Source organism: Pteronotus mesoamericanus, unplaced genomic scaffold (genome assembly GCF_021234165.1).
Source record: "Pteronotus mesoamericanus isolate MK-2021 breed Mesoamerican mustached bat unplaced genomic scaffold, CSHL_Meso_final contig_256, whole genome shotgun sequence".
In the NCBI taxonomy this organism is placed as follows: domain Eukaryota; kingdom Metazoa; phylum Chordata; class Mammalia; order Chiroptera; family Mormoopidae; genus Pteronotus; species Pteronotus mesoamericanus.
Window position 1 is genome coordinate 1,227,394 of NW_026555108.1, and position 24,816 is coordinate 1,252,209.

General features: G+C 40.3%; 1 protein-coding gene and 1 pseudogene across 2 annotated transcripts in view; both read right to left on the reverse strand.

The window, feature by feature from the left end:
* The window catches only part of VSIG4 (V-set and immunoglobulin domain containing 4), a 46,942-nt gene extending 40,961 nt beyond the window's left edge, over window positions 1–5,981 (reverse strand). The window contains exons 1-3 of one of the 2 annotated variants that reach the window (XM_054574252.1): window positions 5,838–5,981; window positions 1,572–1,928; window positions 430–711 (exon numbers count right to left, since the gene is read on the reverse strand). In XM_054574252.1, coding sequence (XP_054430227.1) covers window positions 430–711; window positions 1,572–1,928; window positions 5,838–5,892 — 694 coding nt within the window. In that variant the 5' untranslated portion in view covers window positions 5,893–5,981. Of the gene's footprint in view, window positions 1–429; window positions 712–1,571; window positions 1,929–5,643; window positions 5,745–5,837 lie in introns of those variants that run through there. The other variant, XM_054574251.1, reaches the window with a different exon arrangement.
* Window positions 5,982–7,668: 1,687 nt separating this feature from the next.
* On the reverse strand, window positions 7,669–10,199 carry LOC129071092 (transcription factor E2F6-like; annotated as a pseudogene).
* Between the last annotated feature and the right edge of the window lie 14,617 nt (window positions 10,200–24,816).

The following is a 24,816-nucleotide window of genomic DNA, read 5'->3' on the forward strand; positions in this document are numbered from 1 at the left end:
AAAAAAGAAATCAGTAAGTAAAAATAAAAAGAACTGCCCTCCAAAATAAAAGAAAATAAAACGAGGGTAATGATAGCTATCTTATGAGATAGTTGTGGGATTCAATGAGAAAACACGTGTTGCATTCTTGTGCATTGTGTCTGGCAAATACTAGTGTCATTTTCTCCTTTACTCTCTTTTATCTACTTAACCTACAGCATGACAGGGATTATCTCCAGTTATATTGTGCCCAGTCCAGAATTTTTCTTTCTTTGTGATTGTACAACCAGTACCTCCCAGCCCCCATACACACACACACACACACACACACACACACACACACACACACACACACACACCAGTCTCTCTTCTTTGGAATAAGATACTCTACTGAGGTATATCTGGAATAAGGTTGTCCATTGAGATGTTCACCGAGAGAGTGTTGCTCACCTTTGACCACAAACTTCACAATATCACTGCGCTGCTCAGTGCCTACCCGGCCCTTGGCAGTACAGAAATAGTAGCCTGAGTCAGCCACCACTGCAGGCTTGAAGAGTAAGGTACTCAAGGTTGTTACTATAATCGGTTCTGAGTTGTTAGTCTGTCCCTTGTACCAAACATAACTGATGGGAGGAGAACCCTGAGCCTGGCAATGAAGGCTAATCTTCGTTCCCTGGAGCACTGTGAAGCCATAACCGCTGTCAGTCATCACTGTAGGCTTGGAAACAGAGACTGCAAATGGAAGACAAGAGAGGAGACTCTGGGAAGTTATAAGAATATGGGAACACAAGGCTGAATAATCATTTCTGGCTATAGGGTTATGTTTATATCTGCAAAAGGAACTAAAATGGGCTTCTGACTTGGGAGGGAGGCAGCAAATAGGACAATATAAATAAAAATAACTTCCTTTAGAAGATTAGGTACCATTTGTACTATCTGTTTTTTTTTTTTTTATTACCTGGAGCTAAAAATCAACTGACTGTTTAAAGAAAAAATTTTTTTTAACTCAAGTGGAGTTTTTGGATTACCTGCAGTTTTTGGATTACAGGGACAGATACTTGTAAAACTGTCAAGCCTACAAGACCTGTCTTGGCTAAGCCCTGCATCCATTTCCCCAGAGCTTCTCTGATAGCATCAATTCATTCTCCAATATCCTGATAAGATATACTCATTATTATGAGTTTTAAGACCCAGAGCCCAAGGAGGGCAACAAGGCTATTAGATGCTAGAATTTCTAGGGCACTTGAAGTGGTAGAGCTGAAAGCCACAAACACTTCCCAGTACTCTTTAAATTATGCTATGAAGTTGACATGAACAACAGTGTGGTTATTGCTAGGGGGAGGGGAGTATAAGGGGACTAAGTGGTAATTGGGACAAATATAATAAAGATTAAATAAAACAATAAATTATGCCATGAAAGTGATGACCTTGAGGATACTCTGCCTGTCCATTTCCTCTGATTAGCACATATAACTAATGAGAGACTATGTATAGGTTAACAAATGTCTCTGGGCTTCTCAGGGTTTTCTAAGATTATAGTCCTCTATTAGGTCTTTGCCTATCAGTGCTTTCCTAACCCCACAGTGACTCACGTTTCTGGACACGGAGGTCAATGATCTCATCTTTCACCACTTGCTTGCCATCAGGGGTCTGCCAAGTGACTTCACAAGTGTAGTGGCTTCGGTCATCCATCTCCAGGGTCTTCAGTTGGAGGGACACATCTCCTAGAGCTTCATCATTCACCTTCAAGCGGCCCCGGTACTTTGCTTGCTGGATATGATCTCCAGAGATGTCACGTAAGAAGATGGTGACTGGGCCTGTGTCACGTTGTACCAGCCACTTTACCAAGACTTGGGTGTAGCCTTGCAGAGGACCATAGGTACAAGGAATACTCACATTCCCTTTCCAAGGCCCTGTCACACTCTCAGGTGTTTCAAGGATGGGATGGCCTGAAGATGGGGAACAGAGGAAGAATGCAGGCATTGATGACACATCCACCTGGGAGCTAAGGTGTCTCTTTTCCACTCATCTTCCTCCAGCCCTCCCAAATCTCCAACCCTTTTCTTAAAAGCATTCTCACATTGCCCTCCTCAGAAACAAAGTAACATTCTGCTGTAGGGACATCTGGAGGAGCTAAAAATGCCTTTGTCTATGCATACTTAGGTCTTCCCTTTAACCTTGGGGGAACTGTGATGCCTGCCTCACATTACCCTCTCTGGGAAGTTGCAAGGGATTCTCACATAGCCTACTTTGGTCTGTGAAGAACACGGACAGCTAGTCCCAATTTCTCAATCCTGGATTTCACTTCTAGAATTAGGTCAGACACGACTCTTCCATCTCAGAATAAGGGCACGGGACAGAGTTAGTAACCAAACTTCTAAGAATTGCATGTTTTTTCCATTTTTACTTTTCCCTTCCCTTATCCTTTCTTCTACCCATCCTTTCATCTTTTTTTTCTCTTCATCCCTTTTCTTTTTCTTGTTCTTTTCTCCTCTTCTCCTCCTTCTTCATTAGCAGCATAAAGAGAGAGTACATGATAGGCAAATGGCATCACATGAAAAGAAACATTGTACTATTCCTCATGTACTGACCTCCAAAGTGAAGGTAACCTCAATAGCATTGAATTATACCTTCCAACAATCCCTGTGGTACTCAGAGAACATACAGAAAGATTAGGTAGGAGCACCAAGTGAGATCAGGAAGGTAGTGAAAGACTGCATGATGAGTAAGAATAGTAACACCAATATAAGTTCAAGGTTTGCTGTACCATTACATCTTTCTCTGTGACCTCGAATAAATTGTTAAACCTGTCTGAGCTTTAGGTTATTATCAATAAAATTGAGGTGATAATAAACCTTGCACGAGGGGTAATTGTGAAGATAAAATGAACTCATAGGTGTGAAAGCACCTAGCATGTCAGTTCTGTCTCACACCTCAAGAGAAACTTCTCATGTTTATCTTGATTCTTGTTATCCTATAGAAGTCTTCACTATATTTTCTCCAGGATGAATAGATTAATTGGACTGGATCATTGTCAGCTTTAATAATTACCTGAAGGAGAAGTTAGGACAAAGCAAGTAAGGAGTTATCCTTCCCACTCTAATGGAATCTGTCAAATTACCGGCAGGTAATAGACTATCCCTGGGTGTTAGGGCAGCCAGAGAGGACACAGTAGCCTGTGCCTCCAAAAACAGAACTGGCATAACAGTCAATGTGAAATGTTACCCATGTTAAGTAATATTCCTGACTTCCCTGGAAGATTGGTTAGGAAAAATCTATTTCAAGAAAGTCTCAATATCTGAGGGGATCCATGTTGTACCAAGTACCAAATGGTTAGGTACTTGGTACAACATGTCTTGAGGGACCAGGCATGATAGAATTTTGGAGATTTCTAGAATGGTATAGATCCAAGGGCTTTTAGAAACCACTTAGTTGCATTCCCTCATTGTATATGTGTGCAAGGCTGAGGATGAGAGGGAGAAGATGCTTATCCAAAGTTACACAAATAGTAAGAACGGAGCTGGGCTTGGAGGTCTGAAATAAAAGCTTTCAGAAGCTATACTGCCTTCTTACTTTCTTAAGTTACTAAACTTATTAAGGGTTTGTGGGCTTCAGTTGTGGCTGAAGCCAGCAACCTCTTACCTGGGCCTACTTGACAGTTCAGAGCGATGTTATATTAGAGCTGGATAATATTCCCTCACTGCCTGAGAAAGTAGCCATCTCCTGGCTACTTTCTAAAAAGCCTTTCATAGAACATTAAAGCCTTGTTCTTTTTCCTCATGAAAGAATTGAATTTCCTTCAAATATTGGCTCCCCTCAGGAGAAAAACCAGGGCTGGTCATTGACGTAAGGGGCTTGATTGGAAAAGGGTTCAACTTGAGAAGGAGGGAATAGTACTGAGACCCATTCTGGCTCAGGACCTGGACTTATAAAAGCAAAAGTCTGGGGCCTGTGTAATGGCCCTAAAGAAAGGAAAGATCTAGTTTTCTAGGTGTGGGTCCCTTTATATAACAGACTGGATGTCTTTTTGAATCTTCTTCCTCTCACCATTGCACAGAGGGTGTTATCTTCTTATAACCCTATACCCTTGTGTCTGGCCACTTTCCCTCTGTTGGGGTGTCTTCTGGATAGAAGATTAACTTAGATAATAGATGTTTATAAAATTCACATGTTAGGATTTATTTTTATTATTATTATTTAAACATGTGTCTTAGATTTAACAGCTGATTCTGGCCACTAGAGGCTTTTTAGAAGTGAAGCCACAGTCCTACAGAGCTGTCCAGCTGGCAGGGCCCTTTGAGGCCAGTCTCACTACAGGTGAGCTGGGGACACTAAGATGCAGGGAGAAGAAAGGCATTATTGGTCATTCAGTACATCATGAACCTCAGGTCTATAATGTAAGACCCACCACTCAAATACCTGCTCCCAAGTATGGAGGACCTAATAGTCTGAGGAGGAAACAATACACATATGAGCTCTCACGTGCATGCCCACACATGATTTAAATTTAACATTTACCAAATATTTTGGTTAGCCCCAGCCCTCCCTCTACAAGTCTCACCTCAAACCAACACATTTGAAGATAGGGAAGTGTACTCTAAAACATGTTAGAAAATGAAAATATTGTAGTTGTAGAAAGAACATTATTTTTAGGACCATTAATTCTGCCACTAATGCTTTTCCCTCTCAAGTCACTTAATTATAGCTCGAGGTTATGGAATTTGAAGGATCACAGAGCCCCAGGATAGGATAGTCTAAAGTGAGTCAGCTATCAGAAACTGCATTCTTTCTGACCATACAAAGGACACCAAGCTAACACCATCCAGCCTCTCACTGTATGAATATGGAACAAGCAGGGGTTCAGCCAGAACCCTTTTGACTTATCATAGGTTGCATTTAGCTATTACTTAGTGTTAGTTTCTTAAAAGGCTACCTTAATTCTCAGGGCTATAAATAAAGATGGAGAGAGACCCAAGGAAATAATGCTACTATGGGATAATCAAACTTCTTTTGGGACATGTGTCCAGCATTAAGCTCCCACAACTAGGTTAGACAAACTGGGCCATATCCACAGGGAAGCGAGTTACTCCAGAAGGTGGTAAGAAAGCAAGTTCCGTGAAGACAAGTTGAAGGATCTGGGATTGTTTAGCTGGGAGCAGAGTCAAGGGGGCATGATGCCTGTTCTCAGAAATGTAAAGGGCTCTCACAGTATAGAGAGAACAGATATGTTCAGTGTCTACAAGAAACATAATCAGAGCTTTAGGATAGAAGCCACAAAGAAGTGGATTTAGTTAAACATTAGTAAGAACTTTCTAGCAGTTGGAGATGCTCCTCTAGTATAAACTAGATGGCCTGGAGAAGCAGTGAATTACCAGTCACTAGAACTACGTGAACAGATATTCTGAACACTTGTTCATTACAGTGAAAGGTGGATGTAGGTTACTTTTAAGGTCCCACCTAGCTCTTCAACAACATTCCTTCTGTGGGAGATATATGTATTAACAAGGGTCAAGCTCTGAAGTTATAAGTTGAAAGACATCAGATGGGGGAGGAATTTGGGTGGCATTGGGCACCTTCTGAATGTCCCTGAGATAAAACAAGTACTATAAAATTATTTGTATACTTTCCAAGAGAGGATCCTTTTCAATTTGTATGCAAACTTACCTCCTGGCTTCTTCATTAGCCTTCAACTATCTCCCTGTCTTCTGCCCAAAGCTGAGGGAGTCTGCACCATTGGCTGAGAAACTCACCTGCTCAGCAGAAACAGGCTTTCCTCAGTAGACATTCAATCCCACCTCCCCTCCCCAGCCTTTTGACTATGTCAGCAGTGGCATGCAGGCCACCATTTTCTGCCTTACCATAGGTGACCACAATTAGGTGGCCCACGAGCAGCAGGCCCAGTAAGAGCCCCATCACAGCCAGAGCCACTTCTATACTTTCTTCCAGCCTCCTGCTGTCAAAGAGTCTCAAACTCTTGATTGCTGCCAGTATCTGTGCCTGCTCAGTTCCCTTCCTTCCCTATATCTCTTATTTGGACTCCCAGTCCCATCTCACATTTCCCTTCCTTCCTTATTTCAGCACAAGTCACATGAGCATCCCCCTCCCTTCTCTGCCTAGGGTTAGAAGTTAGATGATGAGCGAAGAAATTTCTCCCCCTACTATGGTACTGATTTGACTTTCTCTGGAGTCAGTAAAGCTCTCTGGTCTTTGATCTCCAGGATGTGTTTATTTTGGGCTTCCTCCACAAAACTTAGAGGTTGGGGGTGACCTTTGGGATGAGTCTTCTCTCTTCAGTATGGGGATGTTTTTCTTTCTGGTGGGCCCTAGGGAGAAGAGATCCAATTACTGGCCTATGTAATATGAAGCATCATAGTGTTAACTACTGTCTGCTCAGCTGGATAAGGCTGTCATGGAGGAATATACCCCCATTTCTCATATTGGAAAAACTGTTTTAAAAATATTTTCAATTAAAGTTTACACTCAATATTCTTTTGTATTACTTTCAGGTATACACCATAGTGCTTAGATAATCATAAATTTTACTAGGAGTCACCCCAATATTACCAGCACCCACATGGCTGTATACATATTTATTAGAATATTATTGACTATATTGCTTATGCTGGGCTTTACATCCCAGTGACTGTTTTGTAACTTCCAATCTCTACTTCTTAATCCCTTTATCTTTTTTACCTAAGCCATCAACCCCTCCCCTCTGACAACCACCAGTCTGTTCTCTGTGTCTATGAGTCTGTTTATGTTTTATTTGTTTGTTTATTTTGTTCTTTAAGTTCCATATATAAATGACATCTTGCAGCACTTGCCTTTCTCTAACTAAATTATTTCACTAAGTATAATACTCTTTATGAATCATTTTCTCCTGCAGCTCAACCTTTTTGGTGGGAAAAGTTCCCATTAATGCTCATATGGGATCTTTTACTTATTTTTTAAGGGAAAGTTAAGTTTTTTAGGTTGAACTTTTCAATGACTTTCAATTGATACAGACCCCTGGCCTGCAAGAGAATGACATTAAGCCTCCTAGAAAGCTTAATTGCTTCTCTTTGAAGGCCCCTGGGTGACTATAAGTCCACCAGCAGTCTATGTCTAGGTTTTGCACTGCCTACAGTCCACTAAGCTTTGAAAGTATAAACACCTCCAAAAGGAGAAATGCATCCAACAAATTCACCTTGACTTGTAAATAACGTCTAGTCTTAGCTTTCTTTTTTAATTAGAGGGATAAGAGAGGCCTTGATTGGAAGAGGGGTGAGCTCTGCAGAGAAGTGGGGTGAGAGTGAGACTATAAAGAAAGACATTATTTCCTCCATAGGCTTGCCAAGGGGTGGTTTCATACACATGATCTTGGGCTCTGCAAGGGCTAAGAGGAGATGCCAGTATTTAAACCTTGTCATTATTATATGGAATTCTGTCAAGACCCTCTGCTTCCCAAATTCAATCCTCCTTGTCTGACTGTCCCTTGCTTTTCAGTTACTTCATTCAGTCCACATCACTGAAACTCCTAGTCATTCTTTCTTAATTGGGTCCTCACTCAGAGAAATCTGAACTTTTGAGAATCCTCCATTTGTATTTTCTAAACAACACCTTAACACCACCACCACTACCACCATACATCTACACACACATGCACACATGTGCACACACATACACCTTTCCCTTTACATGATAAAGATCTTACATCCCATGCCCCATTACATTGATGTCAATTTCTTTCCAGCCTGATGGATCCATATTTTTAAAACTGCCCTCTTGCCTCTTGTTAGAACTTCCTGGATCTGAAGATAAACAAATATCCAGGGGAACAGCATTTCTCTGGTGAAGACTTTCAGTCCTGCAGTGGGTTCAGTAGCCTTCTTGAGCAAGAAGAACATTGAAGGGGAAGTCAGGGCACCCAGAGACAGACCTGGTTCTGCATTTACTTCATTTTGAGACTTTGGCCAAGTTAAGTCTCTCTGAACCACAGCTTCCCTAATTTTAACATGATCAGTATTAGACTTCTTTTTTGTATCTTTTCAGATTTTAAAAAATTAAGCTATACATACAACAACTATAGCAATGGTAGTACTATTTTTTTATTATTTGTTCAAACATTTATTGAGCACCTTTCATATGCTAGGGACGGTGCAAGGAACTGGGTATAACAATAATTAAGACAAAGTTCCTCAAGGAACTCACTTTTTAATGGTAAAATATTGAGTAAACTGAGGCACAGACTGTAAATGACTTACCCAGTGAGACAGAATTAGCTAGGTACTGGTAAATGAGGGACTTGAGATAGAGGACAGGGTACAACTAATTCATCATAAGTAAACCCCTTTGATTGAAGAATAAGGCTGCATACAGAAATATAAAATCTGCTGGAAAAAAGGTTTAAAAAGTTTCCAATTTTTATCATGATTGAATTCATGTGTTGTAATCAATTAAGCCAGTACCTGATGGCATCTCTACACTTGCTCCTAAAGGCATGGAGCAAGGCACCAGTCTGTCTGCTCAGTCGCAATAACTATAAGTAGCTTGAAATCCAAGTCTAGCACTGAGAATCATACTAAAGTTCTTTAATTAAACTCATGAACTCAAAAAAAAAGTATAATAAAACAAGAAAAAAATCCATGAACTTTAATTGTACAGCATATTTATAATACTTCTACATGTGGAAGTTTAGAAAAAATTCTCCTCTAACCCTTACAGGAATCTAATAAGTTATAGATACCACGGATATTAAAGAATTTTTACTGTCCATATATACAATGTTTTGGCTATACAATGGTGAAAAGTTTCATAGACATATGTCATAATTTACTTAAACATTGCACAGATGTATAAAAAGACATCACATTTAGATTTGTGTGTACATCCATCCAATGCACAATAGCTAATTGCAGGAATGAACCGTGTAAGGCAATTTCTCTAACTTTACTTTTATTGTTTACACTATTACAGATGTCCCTATTTTCCCTTTTGCCCCCCTTCATTCAGCCATTGTCCCCCTTTCCCTCAGGCCATCATCATACTGTTTCTTGTGTCTATGGGTTATGTATGTATGTTATTTGGCTTTTGTAATAATGACACGTGATCCTTGAAGGAAGGGGGAAAGTCCATAAAAAACTATCCATTTCAGTTCTCACCATTTGTTTTAGTAATACTCTTTGTGATAAAGTTATTTCGGTAGTCAGGATGTCTATTTCACCGACAAAAAGCAGTAAATAATTATCAAAAGAGTTGTTTTTGAATGTGGAAACCATAACTATCCAGTAATCTAAGTAGTGAACTACTCAAAGAACTATTGGCCTTAATGCTGCCATTGAGAATGAAAGAACTTCAGGGGTCATTTATTGCTCTGAGAATCAAACTTGATGCATAGTTCATCCATACAGGATGTTCAAAGACAACTGACTACATGGATTCTCAAAGCAAATGAATTGCTTTCACTTCAGGCAATACTTTTTTAAAATTTTTTCTTATTCTTGTTTATTCTGTTACAGTTGTCCCAATTTTCCCCCTCTGCCCTCCTCCACCCATCCCACCCCCAACTCCCATAGTCATTGTCCTCACTGTTGTCTATGTCCCTGAGTCATTCATACATGTTCTTTGACTACTCCTTTCCCCTACTTTCTACTCTTCCTCCCTCCCCCTGCCCTCTGGCAGCTGTCAGCCTGTTCTTTTATTTTCTTTGGCATCTGTTAACTCAACAGCTGAGCGCAATTTTTAATTAACTCACCCACAGCATCTTCCATTGTTGATAAGTCAGAAAGTTCCTCCTGGAGCTTCTTTCATTGGAGCCTGCTCCCAAATTCCTGAGATCAGGTCCTACCCATCAAATGTGGTTCTTAGATTTTTTAAACCAGGCCAACTCCGCTTAATACATTGGTGAGGTCATATATTCTTTGTTTTCGTACTCCCAGTTTTGTTGCAACCTTATTTATGTCAAAAGATCAAAAAATACCCCCAGGAACATTTCTGAAAAGATACATAAATTTCTGAATTAAATAAACTAGTGATACATCAAAATGAGGGCTCTTCACTTTTAGAGCTTTACTCGCAGACACATTTTTTACATTATCTTTTAAATTAATCCTTGTTTTTTTTTTTCGATTAATCCGTATGTTTGGTGGCAGCAGGCCCTCCATGTTATGATACGTGTATGTTTCATCTGCTGTGTCCACAAGTAGGTTTGGCAGTCTCCTAGCTGGCTGCTGCGGACTCATGCTGCCCAACTGGCAGCCCTTGGGCCTCACGCCTGGCAAGCTCACCTGCCACCTTCAACATGGTAGTTCCCAGAGCCAAGCATAAAATGAATGGTAATTGGGCTCAGGGCCTGCTTGGAGGTGCACCTGGCTAGGACAGGCCACAGATGAACACACCGTTGTCTCATGGCTTGGGGAATTACCATGCAGTCTCGAGGAAAGAAGGGTAACCCACGACTTTCAGGATGCCATCCCTGTGATCTTTCCACATGTGCCGTGCACTACTATTTCTTAATCTTTTATTATTGCAGGCACTGTACTAAGCACTTTTTGTGGGTTATTTCATTTGATACTTACGGCCTCTAAGATGGGCATTATTGTATTTACCCTTATGTCTTTTCTGTCACTCTTTACTCCCTTACACTGATTTACTTTTTTTTTTTTTTTTTTGGTAGAATTCACCACTACTTGACATAGTGTATATTTACTGGTTGCTTGTTTGCTGTTTTTCTCTCACTCTAGAAGTAAGCCCATGAAAGCAGGAAATTTTGTATTTCATGTTTATTGCTATATCCTCCATGCCTAAAACAGTGCCTGACATATAATAAATACTCAATAATTTTAAAATTAATTAATAGAATAAATCACCATTCTACTAGTGAGAATGAGGGCCAGGATGGTGAAATCACTTAGCTGTATAGCAGATGCCTACCTAAGATCTAATATCTGCATGTCTCTACAAATGATATTATTAAGCACCACACTATTTTGCTTCCTTCATGTATTTAATGACCACTTATAAAGCATTCCTAGACATTCTCTGGATGTTGTAGTAGAGAAAGAAAAAATTTTAGACATGATCCCTGTCTTTGTGATATTTTAGTATATATAGAATCAAGAAGCAAATGTATAGACACACAAATGGGCACACACACATGTACACACTGATACAAGGTAGATTATTGAGCTTTAAACCTTGTGGTTCAGATGACATTTAGTGAGTAGTGTGAAAATACTTCCCAGAGAAAGTGATATGAAAACTACCATTTATAGAACTCCTGCTTTGGGGAGGACACATTATCTCTAGGCTTTATCTTGCAAGGGAGACATTATAAATTTCCCCACCTTTTGTTTTGGTTGGGGAAAATTGGGGTCTAGAGATACGAAGAGACTTGTTCACAGTCATACAGCTAGTAAGTGTCAGAAAAGAGATTTCTAACTCAAGTTGGTTTGTTTCTAAAGCCTGAACCTTTCTCCTCCATGTCCTATGGTTATACATGAGCTGCACCAAGAAAGATGAGGTGGCCAAAGGGATGAAGAGAAGGAGATGCATAGTTGTTTTAATCCAGATTTTACTTTTTCTTTATCTTCAAACCCAATGTTCCCTGGGATGATGGTATCCATGAGGTAAAAGCTTACTGATTGTGGGTGAACAGCAGCAAAAGCAACCCATGTATTTTGAGTTCCAGTATCCAGAGGTTACTGTTACTCTGTGTCTACTCTCATCTCCATAGGTCACCTTCCTGGAAAAAGGTTTAAAGGGCTTATTTGAGCAATTCATTATTGCGCAAACATTAGTTGAGACCCTCCTGTATGCATGTGCAAATCAATAGTTCAATAACATGCATGCACACAAACCCAGAAATGCTACATATATAGATACACAGATACATATGGACACATATAAGCATATGACACATATAAGACAGATATACATATGTGTATAAAATTGCCATAGGCATAAAATGTTAACACATTGACACACAACATACAAAATGTACACGCAGAGATATACAGCACACAATACACAGACATACAAAACAGTGACAGAGACACAGAAATATACACAGACATGCACAGACACACAAAAACAAATGAAACACAGGCCCATACACCCAAGCAGAACATAGGCAGACAATACATGCATATATGCATATAAACACTCATATAAACACAGAGATACACATATATACATTAACCCAAAGATACATAAAAAAAGCATATGTGTTTAAAAGCAAAATAACAATAACAAACATCACACTCTAAGGGAGGGGAATGAAAAAAACTCATTTATACAATGGTAGTAGAGAAGTGCTAACAAACCCTGTGGACTTTAGTGGTCTAAGAGGGCTTCCCTGAGGAAACAGAGTGTGATGTGGGCTCGAACCTAAGATTTGGATAATATTCTAGGAGCAAAAAGGATGGGAAAAGAATATCAGGAGAGAGGGCGACGTGGGAGGTGGAGGGGAAAGAGAGATAGAGAGAGACCCAGAAGCAGCATAGACAAGAAACTTTTTAGTGAAAAGGGAGAAAATCCATTAGATTTTATCTTGGTGTATATGTAGAAAGGTAAGGAGAGGAAAAGCTTGGCAGAATTTTGGAGAGTTTTGAAGACCATGACAAAATGCCTAAACTTGATCTTATAGGCTTCTATGGGAGCCACAGAACGTTTTAGAGTGGGACTGGGACATGCTGCTCTTGAAAGAGTTATTTTAGGATCAAATTTGTTGGCAGAACACCAATGGAATAAGTTAAAGAAATTGGAGGCAGAGGAATGGGGGACTAATTAGCCTACTGGAAGCATAATGCAATGGAAAAAAACAACAACAACACTGGAATGGATATTAGGAGATCTGGGTTCATCACCTCCTCTGGGCTTCAGTATTCCCATCTGAACCCTAAAGATGTCATATTCACTCATGGATTTTTAAGCTACATCTGGGGATACTTAGGGGTCCTTTAGAAGTATCATTGTAAAGGGGAATCAGGAGGGAATGGGGAGAGGGAGGTATAGGTGACTATTTCAACCAATAGGATGCTGTAGCCAACTTGAATCTCAAGAGCTGATCGTGCATATTTCTTCCCAAATCCATGTTCAATAACATCATGTTGGTAGCTTGAAATTGACCATGGTGAGAATATTTACACAATAAAAATTAACAAATATCAAAAGTCAGGGCTTCTTTTTTTTCCTTCAGAAATCTATTTTTAAACATTCACGTGCATACTACTGGTTTCAACTCTTCAAACTCATATTAAGCAAAACAACTCTGATTTATCTGCTAGACCTGTTGGGGTTCTAACATGTTGTTTTCCTGAAAAGAATCTATGACTTGGATGATTTGAAAAGTATAGACCTGGCTCATTCTTAAGGACCCTGTTAAGCTTGACTATATAAGGTTCTGGTGCAAGAACACAGGCATGAGTCTAGGCACGTAGTAGGTACTGAACAAATGCATATAAAGTACCTTCAATGTTTCTGTCACTGTTATAGGTACTAGGGATATAGTAGTGAGCTAAATAGGCATATATATTACTGATGATTACTTTCTAATGGAAAATGATGGTTATTTAAAAAATATGCCAAACAGATACAAATGGAAAAGTGAACATATATATGATATGGCTCAGCCATGAAGTCCCAGCAAAAAAACACTGAATCTTTTTCTCACCACCAAAATTATCCATGGACTTTTTGAGAGGGTGGAAAGATAGATAATATTCATGATGGTGCATGTGCAGGATTAAGATGAAAGGAGGTGTGGAAGCAAATTAGAACTAGATTCTCATCTGCTATAGAATATAGAAGAAGCGTTAGCAATATAAGCATATTATTTATTGTTATGGAGTCACCCTCTCCAAAAAAAGTTGAAAGGTTTGAAATTATTGCCTCTGAAAGAGAAGTGTTTTAACAAGAATCATAAAACTATTTGGTTGCTTTGATGATATGCATATTTAATTAGAAACATGTGTATAGTGTATCATGTGCTAGGTGGTAATGAGTACCATGAAATTCAAATAAAACAATGCTATAGGACAGAAACTATGGTGGGCAGAATACTGGACTCACCAAAATGTCCACATGTTAATTCCCTGTGAATATGATAGTTTACATGTCAAAGGATAATTAAATTTACAGATCAAATTAGGGTTGCTAATCAACTGGCCTTAACATAGAGATTAATTTGGATTATATATGTGGTGTCATTGGAAAAGTAGAAGAGGGAGACAGAAGAGTCAGAGTTAGAGGAAAATGTTAACTATGATTAAAAAGACACAGAGAGGTACAACATTGCTGGCTTTGGAGATGGAGGAAGGCGGCCTCTAGAAGCTGAGAAGGGCAAAAAATTGAATTATACCCTAGAGCCTTTCAAAGAGGAATGTAGCCCTGCTGACATCTTGATTTTAGTTCAATAAGATATGTGGTGGAATTCCAAACTCTAGAACTGTGGGATGGTAAATTTATGTTGTTTTAAGCCACTAAATTTGTGACAATCTGTTATGTCAATGATATAAAAGTGATACAGAGAGTGCTAAGACGGCATGCACTCTCTGAGGAAGTGATATTTGAATAGAGACTTGAATGATGTGAGGGAGGAAGCTTGGCAGATATCTTGGGAAAGATAATTCCAGGAATGGAGGTCTGTATGTGGAAGGTCCTGAGGAGGAAGCCTGGCTGACAGAGTGAGTGAAGTGGAGAATTGGTAGAGGATGTGATGGGAAAGGAGATGCTTGAGGGTCAGGTCTTGTAGGTCATTTAATGGTTCTTTAGCTTTTAGTCTGAGATAAGAAATGATTAGAGGAATCTGAACATAAGGAAGGCATGATCAGATTTGTATTTTAAAAGGATTTTCTTCACTAGTCTATGGTAAACTCTAGAGGGGCAGGGTGGAAACAGGGAGAACAGTTGGATATTTTTGAAACAAATGAGTAAGTGTAGGATGGTGGCAGTTAAGTCAGGGCAGACAAAGTAAATGCCAGAGACTGGGGAAGGAAGAATAGCAAGAACATGGCTATGTGTCAGAATGAATCATGGCTAAATGAAATGCAAATACTGCTCATGTGGTGAGTCTGGGTGGCCTGAGCAACAATAAGGCCACAAATAAAACTCAAGAAATGCTGAGAAGAAGAAGCTGTTTTTAGCAAAGATAATTTGGGACCAGCCAAATGAAAATAGAAGTGATGGGACTTTTGTATTGAGGTATCTTCTTAAGGAGTATGCGGTAGGGAATGGAACTCAGAAAAGAGGGCATGGCAAGAGTGATACCTTTGACAATCATTTAGAGAGAAGTGATGATGGTAGCTTACAGAGGAGAGTGGAGAAAGAATCAGAGAGACAAGGACGGGGAAGCGACAGTTCCTATATGATACTCTACTCCTTCCTTTGCCACCGATTCCAGACCCATACTTAGAATTACAGAAAGTTAAACCCTAGAGAACCCTTTGAGATTACCATGGGTCCCATTTTGCCTCAATTGTGCAGGTGGGGAAAACTGAAGCCTAGAGAAAAAATGGAATTTATTCAAGGCTACACAGTGAAAGTCAGTGTCAGAGGCAAGACTAGAACTCAGACTAATTTTCAACACATCAGACTGTCACTTATGTTGCTACATCTCCTAATTTTACAGATTGTGCTCAGTTACCCTAAGAAATGCATTTGGAAGAAGACCTTGGGCATAGTGGAGCTGTTTTGTCTTTACTGGACCCAAGTTTCTCTTTCTAAAATATAAAGCCAATATAATTAATTGGTCTACTGTAACAGCAAAGAATACACTTGAAAATCAAGACTGGATCTATTGGTTGTGTGCTTGCATGCATTCACACAAAATAGGAAACAAACAAAAAATAAAAGAAGTTTATGCTATCAGATTTTTTTTTTTGACTGAAAAAATGTTTCTTGAGTTCTGGTTTTTAAGGTGATAAAAAATAAAGGAACTAAGAGAGTTGTGGTGACTGTGAGTGGGTGGATATGATATATATACTCTGTCCATATTTCATATTTCCTGCTCCCACCCATTTGCCCTACTGACTTGGAGAGTTAAGCAAGAAACACTGCTATCCCAATGCTTAAGAAGATCCCTGGCAGCTGGGCATGGCAGCCTTTCACCTCATCACGTCCTGAATGGACTTTCAATTTAATTTCAATTCATTTCATCAAGAGGTTTTATTACTGACTTGTGTCAGGCTTGTGTTAGGTTACTTACAGGAACTATCTCCTTTACTTAACCCTTATAACAAGGCTATGAGAAAGGTACTAATTTTATTTTCATGTTGCTAATGGCAAGGATAAGGATCAGGGAATGTAGATAACTTTTCTCAGGCTCCATAGGTAATTCGAAGCAGAACTGGGAATGGAACCTATACAGTCTGTACCAGAGTGCCTGTTCTGGCTACCACTACCCAATACTGCATCTTGTACTATGAATTTCATCTCTGTAATTCTGGGCCCAAGTCAAGGCCTGGTATGTGTTTAATGTTTGTTAGGTTTGACCAAAATAAATGTGGAAGGTGATATAATTAGTAATTTAAAGTACTATAAAACCATAAGAAAATGAAGGATTAAACTCCCAAAGGGTCAGGAAGGGCATTGAGGAGGAGGTGATGGCACTTTAAGTGGAATTTGGAGACTTGGTAGGTCTTCTATAAGAAGACTGGGGGTTAATGAGGGAGTTATTTCAAGCTGAAGTTCAGGGTGAAGAAGGACCACTTTTGTGTGGATGGATGACGTTCTCTTCAGCACACTTTTGTGTAGAGGATGACTCATATTCCAGACTTCAGCCCCAAGACATAAGCAGATGTTTTGTCTCAAGACAGGATTTGACTTATAGTATACCCAAAGGTATGTAATTGCATACCATGTAATAACATATCTATTATATTAAACATAAGTTTATATTTCCTGAGCACATACCATCTAGAGGATTTCAAGGTGTTTGTGTTCATATTGGTAGGCAGAAACAAATAAGCCAGCATTAAAATTTCATTTAAAAATATGCAAATTGCCCTGGCTAGTGTGGCTTAGTGGAACCAAAAGGGCACCAGTTTGATTCCCAGTATAGGGCACACGCCTGGGTTGTGGGCCAGGGCCCTGGTAGGGGGCACGTGAGAGGCAACCACACATTGATATTTCTGTCCCTCTCTTTCTCTCTCCCTTTCCCTCTCTAAGATAAATAAATAAAATCTTTTTTAAAGATAAGCAAATTTATAGAGTCAGAAATAGTTTAGTTGTTACATAGGGCTGGGAGACAGGAAGGAATGAGCAGTGATTGCTCATTGATACAAGGTTTTGGGGGGAGGTTATGTAAGTTTTCTAAAATTGATTATGATGATGGTTGTATTATTCTGTGAACATACTAAAAATCACTGAATTGTACACTTTAAATAGGTGTACTTTATGGTCTGCAAATTATTTCTCAATAACGCTGTTAAAAATTTGTTACAGTTCTTGAAGCTGTAGGGCTAGGTCGTTCATTTGAAATGTTTCTATCTTTTTAAGGTAGGCTTATATTGCTATGAACTTCTCTCTCATGAATACTTTCACTGTGTCTCATAGGATTTGGATTGTTGTGTTTTCATTTTTATTTGTTTCCAGAAAATTTTTGATTTCTTCTTTTTTAAAAATCAATTTATTTTTCCAAATACATTTGTCTCCACCTTCCCCCACAACTTTCCCCTGCCCCCTCCCCGCCTCCCTCCCTCAATCCTTCCCCACTTTGGCTTTGGCCATGAGTCCATGCTATATGTTCCTTGACTTGCCCCTTCTCTTTCTTTTCCCCTGCCCACCCCTCCCTCCTTTCTTGTTGTCTCTGTTCGTTTCTTTTCCTTTCAGTGTTGCTGGTCTTATTTTCCTTGCATCAATGTATTGTTGGTTAGGTTCCGCTTATAGGTGAGATCATATGGTATTTGTCTTTCACCCCCTGGCTTATTTTGCTTAGCATAATGCTCTCCAGTTCCATCCATGCTGTCGTGAAGTGTAGCAGTTATTTTATTCTTTCTCCTGCGTAGTATTCCATTGTGTAAATGTACCATAGTTTTTTGATCCAATCATCTACGGATGGGCATTTAGGCTGCTTCCAACACTTGGCTATTGTAAATTGTGCTGCCATGAACATTGGGGTGCATAGGTTCTTTTGAATTGGTGTTTTGGCATTCTTAGGACATAGTCCCAGCAGGGGAATCACTGGATCAACAGGCAGTTCCATTTTCAGCTTTTTGAGGACATTCCACACTGCTTTCCACAATGCCTGCACCAGTCTGAATTCCCACCAACAGTGTACTAGTGTTCCCTTTTCTCCACAGCCTCTCCAGTACTTTTTGTTTGTGGATCTGTTTATGATGGCCATTCTGACTGGTGTGAGGTGGTATCTCGTTGTGGTTTTGGTCTGCATTTCTCTGATGGCTAGTGATGCTGAGCATCCTTTCAAATGTCTCTGGGCCCTCTGTATCTCTTCCTTGGAGAAGTGTCTGTTCAGGTCTTTTGCCCATTTTTTGATAGAATCATTTGTCTTCTTGGAGTGGAGTCATCTGAGTTCTTTGTATATTTTGGAGATCAAACCTCTATCTGATGTATCATTAGCAAGTATATTTTCCCATAGGATTGGCTCCCTTTCATTTTCCTGATGTTTTCTTTCGCCGTGCAGAAGCTTCTTATTTTGATGAGGTCCCACTTGTTTATTCTTTCCTTTATGTCCCTTGCTTTAGGAGACATATAGGTGAAAAAACTGCTGCGTGGGATATCTGAGAGTTTCCTGCCAATGTTCTCCTCTAGGACTATGATGGTGTTGTGACTTATATTTAAGTCTTTTATCCATCTTGAGTTTATTTTTGTGTATGGTGTCAGCTGATGATCCAATTTCAATTTTTTGCATGTAGCCGTCCCGCTCTCCCAACACCATTTGTTGAAGAGGCTATTATGGCTCCATGTTATGCTTCTGCCCACTTTGTCAAATATTAGATGCCCATAGAGACCTGGGCTTATTTCTGGGCTTTCTATTCGGTTCCACTGGTCTATGGGTCGGTTCTTGTGCCAGTACCGGATTGTTTTGAGTATAGTGGCTTTGTAGTAGAGTTTGATGTCCGGTATTGTGATCCCTCCTGCTTTGTGTTTCTTTCTCAAAATTGCTGTAGCCATTCAGGGTTGCTTATGGTTCCATATAAATTTTTGAAATGTCTGTTCTATTTCTGTGAAATATGTCATTGGTATCTTAATAGGGATTGCATTGAATCTATAAATTCCTTTGGGTCCTATGGACATTTTGATGATATTAATTCTTCCAATCCATGAGCACGGTATATACTTCCATTTATTTGTGTCTTCCTTAATTTCTTTCTTCAATGTTGTATAGTTTTCTGCATACAGGTCTTTTACCTCTTTGGTTAAATTTATTCCTAGGTACTTTATTTTTCTTCTTGCTATATCGAATGGCATTTTTTTTTCTGATTTCTTCCCTTCTATTTCATTGCTGGCATACAAAAATGCCTTTGATTTCTGAATATTGACTTTGTATCCTGCTGTTTTGCCAAATTCACTTATTAGGTGGAGGAGTTTTTTGGAAGAGTCTACAGGGTTCTCTATGTACACTATCATGTCGTCTGCAAACAATGATAGGTTTACTTCCTCCTTTCCTATTTGGATGCCTTTTATTTCTTTTTCTTGTCTGACTGCTGTGGCTGGGACTTGCAATACGATGTTGAAAAGAAGCGGTGAAAGCGGACATCCTTGTCGTGTTCCCGATCTTAGTGGGAAAGCTTTCAGTTTTTGCCCGTTGAGTACGATGTTGGCTGTAGGTTTTTCATATATGGCCTTTATTACGTTGAGGAATGCCCCCTTTATTCCCATTTTGCTGAGTCCTTTGATCATAAAAGTGTGCTGTACCTTATCGAATTCTTTTTCTGCATCTGTTGAGATGATCATGTGGTTTTTGTCTTTCCTTTTATTTATGTGATGCATTACGTTTATTGACTTGCGTATATTGAACCATCCCTGCATGCCTGGGATGAATCCCACTTGATCATGGTGGATAATCTTTTTAATGTATTGCTGGATGCGGTTTGCCAATATTTTGTTGAGGATTTTAGCATCTGTGTTCATCAGCGAAATTGGCCTGTAGTTTTCTTTCTTTGTAGGGTCTTTATCTGGTTTTTGGATCAGGGTGATGCTGGCCTCATAAAAAGAGTCTGGGAGTCTTCCCTCCTCTTGGATTTTTTGGAATAGTCTGAGAAGGACAGGGGATAGCTCTTCCTTAAATGTTTTGTAAAATTCTCCTGTGATACCATCCAGCTCTGGGCTTTTGTGTGCCGGAAGTTTCTAGCTTACTGCTTCCATTTCCCCAGCTGTTATCGGTCTGTTCAAGCTTTCTGTTTCTTCCTCCTTTAGTGTTGGAAGATTATACTCTTCTAGGTATTTGTCCATTTCATCAAGGCTTTCAAATTTCTAGGCATATACTTGTTTATAGTAGTTTCTGACAATCCTTTGTATTTCTGTGGTATCAGTTGTTATTTCTCCTCTTTCATTTCTGATATTATAAATTTGGGCCCTCTCCCTTTTTTTCTTGATGAGTCTGCTTAAAGGCTTGTTGATTTTATTTATCTTTTCAAAGAACCAGCTTCTGGATTGGCTGATCCTTTGAATTGTTCGTTTCGTCTCTACGTCATTTAGTTCTGCTCTCATCTTGACTATTTCCTTCCTTCTACTTGCTCTGGGATTTATTTGCTGTTGTTTCTCCAGTTCTTGAAGTTGTAGTGTGAGGTCTTTTATTTGAAATGTTTCTATCTTTTTTAGGTAAGCCTGTATTACTATGAACTTCCCTCTCAGGACCGCCTTTGCTGTGTCCCACAGGTTTTGCACTGTTCTCTCTTCATGTTCATGTGTTTCCAGAAATTTTGTGATTTCTTCTCTTATCTCATTATTGACCCATTCATTGTTTAATAGTCTACTGTTCAGTCTCCATGAGTTTGTGAGTTTTTGAAGTTTCTCTTTGAGGTTGATTTCCAGTTTCAAGCCTTTGTGGTCCAGGAAAAACTTTGGTATTATTTCAATTTTCCTGAATTTGCTGAGGCTTACTTTGTGTCCTATCATGTGGTCTATCTTTGAAAAACTGCCATGAGCATTTGAAAAGAATGTGTATTTTTCTTCTTTGGGATGTAAGGTTCTATGTATGTCAGTTAAGTCTCTTTGATTCAGTGTGTCATTCAGCTGCACAATATGTTTATTAATGTTTTGTTTGGAAGGTCTGTCCATTTTTGACAGTGGGGTCTTGAAATCCCCTACTATCAGCGTGTTGCTGTCTATATCTTTTTTGAAGTCGTCCAACAATTTCCTTATACGCTTGGGGGCTCTTATATTGGGAGCATATAAGTTTACAATGTTGATGTCTTCTTGATAGATTCTTCCTTTAAGTATTATAAAGTGCCCCTCTGGGTCTCTTGTTAGGGCCTTTGTTTTGAAATCTACTTTGTCTGATACAAGTATGGCAACCCCGGCCTTTTTCTCTCGCCCATTTGCTTGGAGTATTTTTTTCCATCCCTTTACTTACAATCTGTGTAGGTCTTTGGCTCTGAGGTGGGTCTTTTGTAGGCAGCGTATGTGTGGGTCATGTTTTCTTATCCATTCAGCTACCCTGTGTCTCTTGATTGGGGCATTTAGTCCATTTACATTAAGAGTTATTACTGATAGAAAGTTATTCATTTTTTCTCTTTGGACCTGTGGTTTTCTCTTTCTCACTCTTTTCCTTCATCTTCTTAAACCAGTCCCTTGAGCATATCTTGGAGTGCTGGTTTGGTAGAGATGTATTCTTTTAGCCTTCTTTTGTGTGCGGAACTCCGTATTTCCCCTTCTATTTTAATTGAGAGCCTTGCTGGGTAGAGCAGCCTTGGTTGCAGGCCTTTCCTTTTCATGACTTGGAATATTTGTTGCCATTTCCTCTGGCTTGTAGCGTTTCTGTTGTGAAGTCAGCTGCTAGCCGTATCGGGGCTCCCTTGTATGTTACTCCCTGTTTCTCTCTTGCTGTCTTGAGGATTCTCTCTTTGTCTTGATATTTGCCATTTTAATGATGATGTGTCTTGGAGGTGGCCTCATTGGGTTCCTCTTGAGTGGGGCCCTCTGTGCTTCCTGGACCCATGAGACCTTTTCTCTCCTCAAATTGGGGAAGTTTTCCATCATTACTCTTTCAAAGAGGTTCTTTATCCCTTGCTCCTCTTCTTCTCCTTCTGGTATCCCTATTATACAGATAATGTTGCATTTCATTAGGTTGTCCTGCATTTCCCTAAATGCCTCTTCATTCTTTCTGAGTCTTTTTTCCATTTCTTGTTCTTTCTGGGAGCTTTTTTCTACCTTATCCTCCATCTCACTGACTCGATCCGCGGCTTCATCCAGCCTGCTTTGGATTCCTTCTACTGTGTTCTTCAGTTCAGAAATGGTATTCTTCATATCCTCTGGTGTCTTCTTGATAGCCTCTATGTCCTTTTCCAGGTTGATATAGTTTGCTGTAAGATCCTGATTGTTTCTCTGCAGTTTCTCATAGTTCTCTTTGAGCTGGCTGAGCTCATTGAGCTTCCTTAGAACCATTGTTTTGAATTCCATATCTGATAGTTCCCTTGTCTCTATTTCATTTAGCAGAATTTCATTTTGCTAATTCATTTTTGGGGATGCCTCATTTCCCCTCCTTTGGGGGGAACTTCTTTTACTTCCCTTTTTTGTGAGAGTGTTTTATTTATTTATTTATTTAGCTTCTGATTCAATTGATCCGTCTATATTTCCGGACATTTTGGATTAAACTTCTATGGTAGTAGGTGGGTCTTTTTACTTATTTTTTCTTTACTTTTCTTTCTTGGTGTGCCTCTGGTGATGTCAGTTGTTGACCCTATCTGACCTTGGGTCATTTGTTTGAGTCTTCCAGGAATCTGCTATCTGTGTTTGTTTCCTATGATTGTCAACCTGGTCACTCTGTCCTCATCTGTCAGGCATCGGCACCACAGGGCAGAACAGTGCCTCCCGATGGTGGGACTGTCATGCCCTTTAAGGCTGCTGTCACTCAGGGGAGTAGTCCTCCAGAGCAAGATGGAGATCATGGACTGGGGCAGAGTAAGCACTGGGACTTCCCAATGCCTTTGTCTCCAGTCTCTCCTTGAGGGTCTCTGGGCAGCTCTGTGACCCCTTCGGGCAGGGATCCACTATTTCTGTGGACCACTCTGCACTCACACGCTGGCTCACTTGCGTGTGTCCACCCACACAGGCAGGCACCCCCCACAGCCAGGGCGCGCCCCTGGGCTGGCCCAGGCGGGTGCCCTCATCAGACCACGCACGCGGCTGCCTGTGTGCCCACAGCACTGGTCAGTTTAGGGTCTTCTATTGTGTGCTTTCCCGCTTTTGGCTCTTTGGGGGTGTGGCCTGCCACGCAAAATGGAGACTATGGAAAGGGGAAGGAGTCAGCTCCAGGACTCTCCGGTTAATCCTGTCTCCAGTCTCTCCCCAAGGGTCTCTGGGCAGCTCTGTGACCCCTTCGGCTAGGGATCAAATATTTCTGCCGACTGCGTTGTAATCAGGCACCTTCCAGCTCCTGAGCCTGCTTCTGCCTCTTTAGGGGCGTGGCCTGCCTGCGCAAATAAGTACTACGGAATGGGGAGGGAGTCTGCTCTGGGGATCTCAGATAATCCTCCAGTCTTTCCTAAAGGGTCTCTATGCAGCTGTGTGTCCCCTTTGGCCAGGGATCCTCTATTTCCTCCAGTCAGTCTGCACTCAGTCCCCAACCCACACATGCACAAGCTGTGTGCAGAGCGCACAAAAGGCAGGTTTATTGATTCCCTTATGCCTGAGTGAGATGGTAGCGGCAGAGTGGGAGGTGCGCCATCACCCGGGCTCCACCGGCCACCGTCTCAGTTCTCTTCACAAAGTTTTCCTCACCAGTCTTTCCTCAGGCACCTGCCGACCTTGCTGCCGCCTCTACCCAGAGATCAAGGAGGGCGGCTGCCACTGCAATTTTTGCATTGGCCTTTTAAATGTCTCTTTGCATCCCCAGCCACCTGTCTCTGTCAGAGAGCACCCCTAAGCTTTTCGGGGTTGTGTTTTGTCTGTGCGTTTTCCTGGTTTCAGCTGCTGTAGTGTAAGGGTCCCTGTTTATGGTTCAGACCCTGTTCTTTGCAGGGGGATCCAACTGGCCATTTCAATGTCCCTCTGGTGCTGGTTTCCATGGGCACCCAGCCCACACTCTCGAGCCTCCACCGCACTTCTCACCTGTTAAGATGTGTGAGAGTTGAATCCACTGTCTGTATGCGGCTCCAAGGCTCCTCTCCCACTATCGTTCCATTCTTTTCCAGGTGATTTCTCCACTATTTAGTCACAGTTCCAGTTTGGTTTTGGGAGGAGGTCTGCATGACTCCCATTCACTCCTCCGCCATCTTTTCCTCTCCTGATCTCATTATTGACCTATTCACTGTTTAATAGCATGCTATTCAGTCTGCATGAGTTTGAATATTTTTGAGTTTTTTCTTTGAGGTTGGTTTCTAGTTTCAAGCTCTTGTGGTCTGAGAAAAAGCTTGTTATGATTTCATGACAATTCAAGTTTTCTTGAATTTGTTGAGGCTTTTTTTGTGCCCTGTCATGTGGTCTATTTTTGAAAATATTCCATGTGCATTTAAAAAGAATGTGTAATTTGCTTCTTTGGGATGAAAGATTCTATATATGTCAGTTAAGTCCATTTGATCAATGCGTCATTCAGTTCCACAATATCCTTGTTGATGTTTTGTTTGGAAGATCTATCCATTCTTGACAGTGGGGTGTTAAAATGCCCTACTATCAGTGTGTTGTTGTCTATATCTTTCTTGAAGTCCCCCACGATGTTCCTTATATATTTGGGTGCTC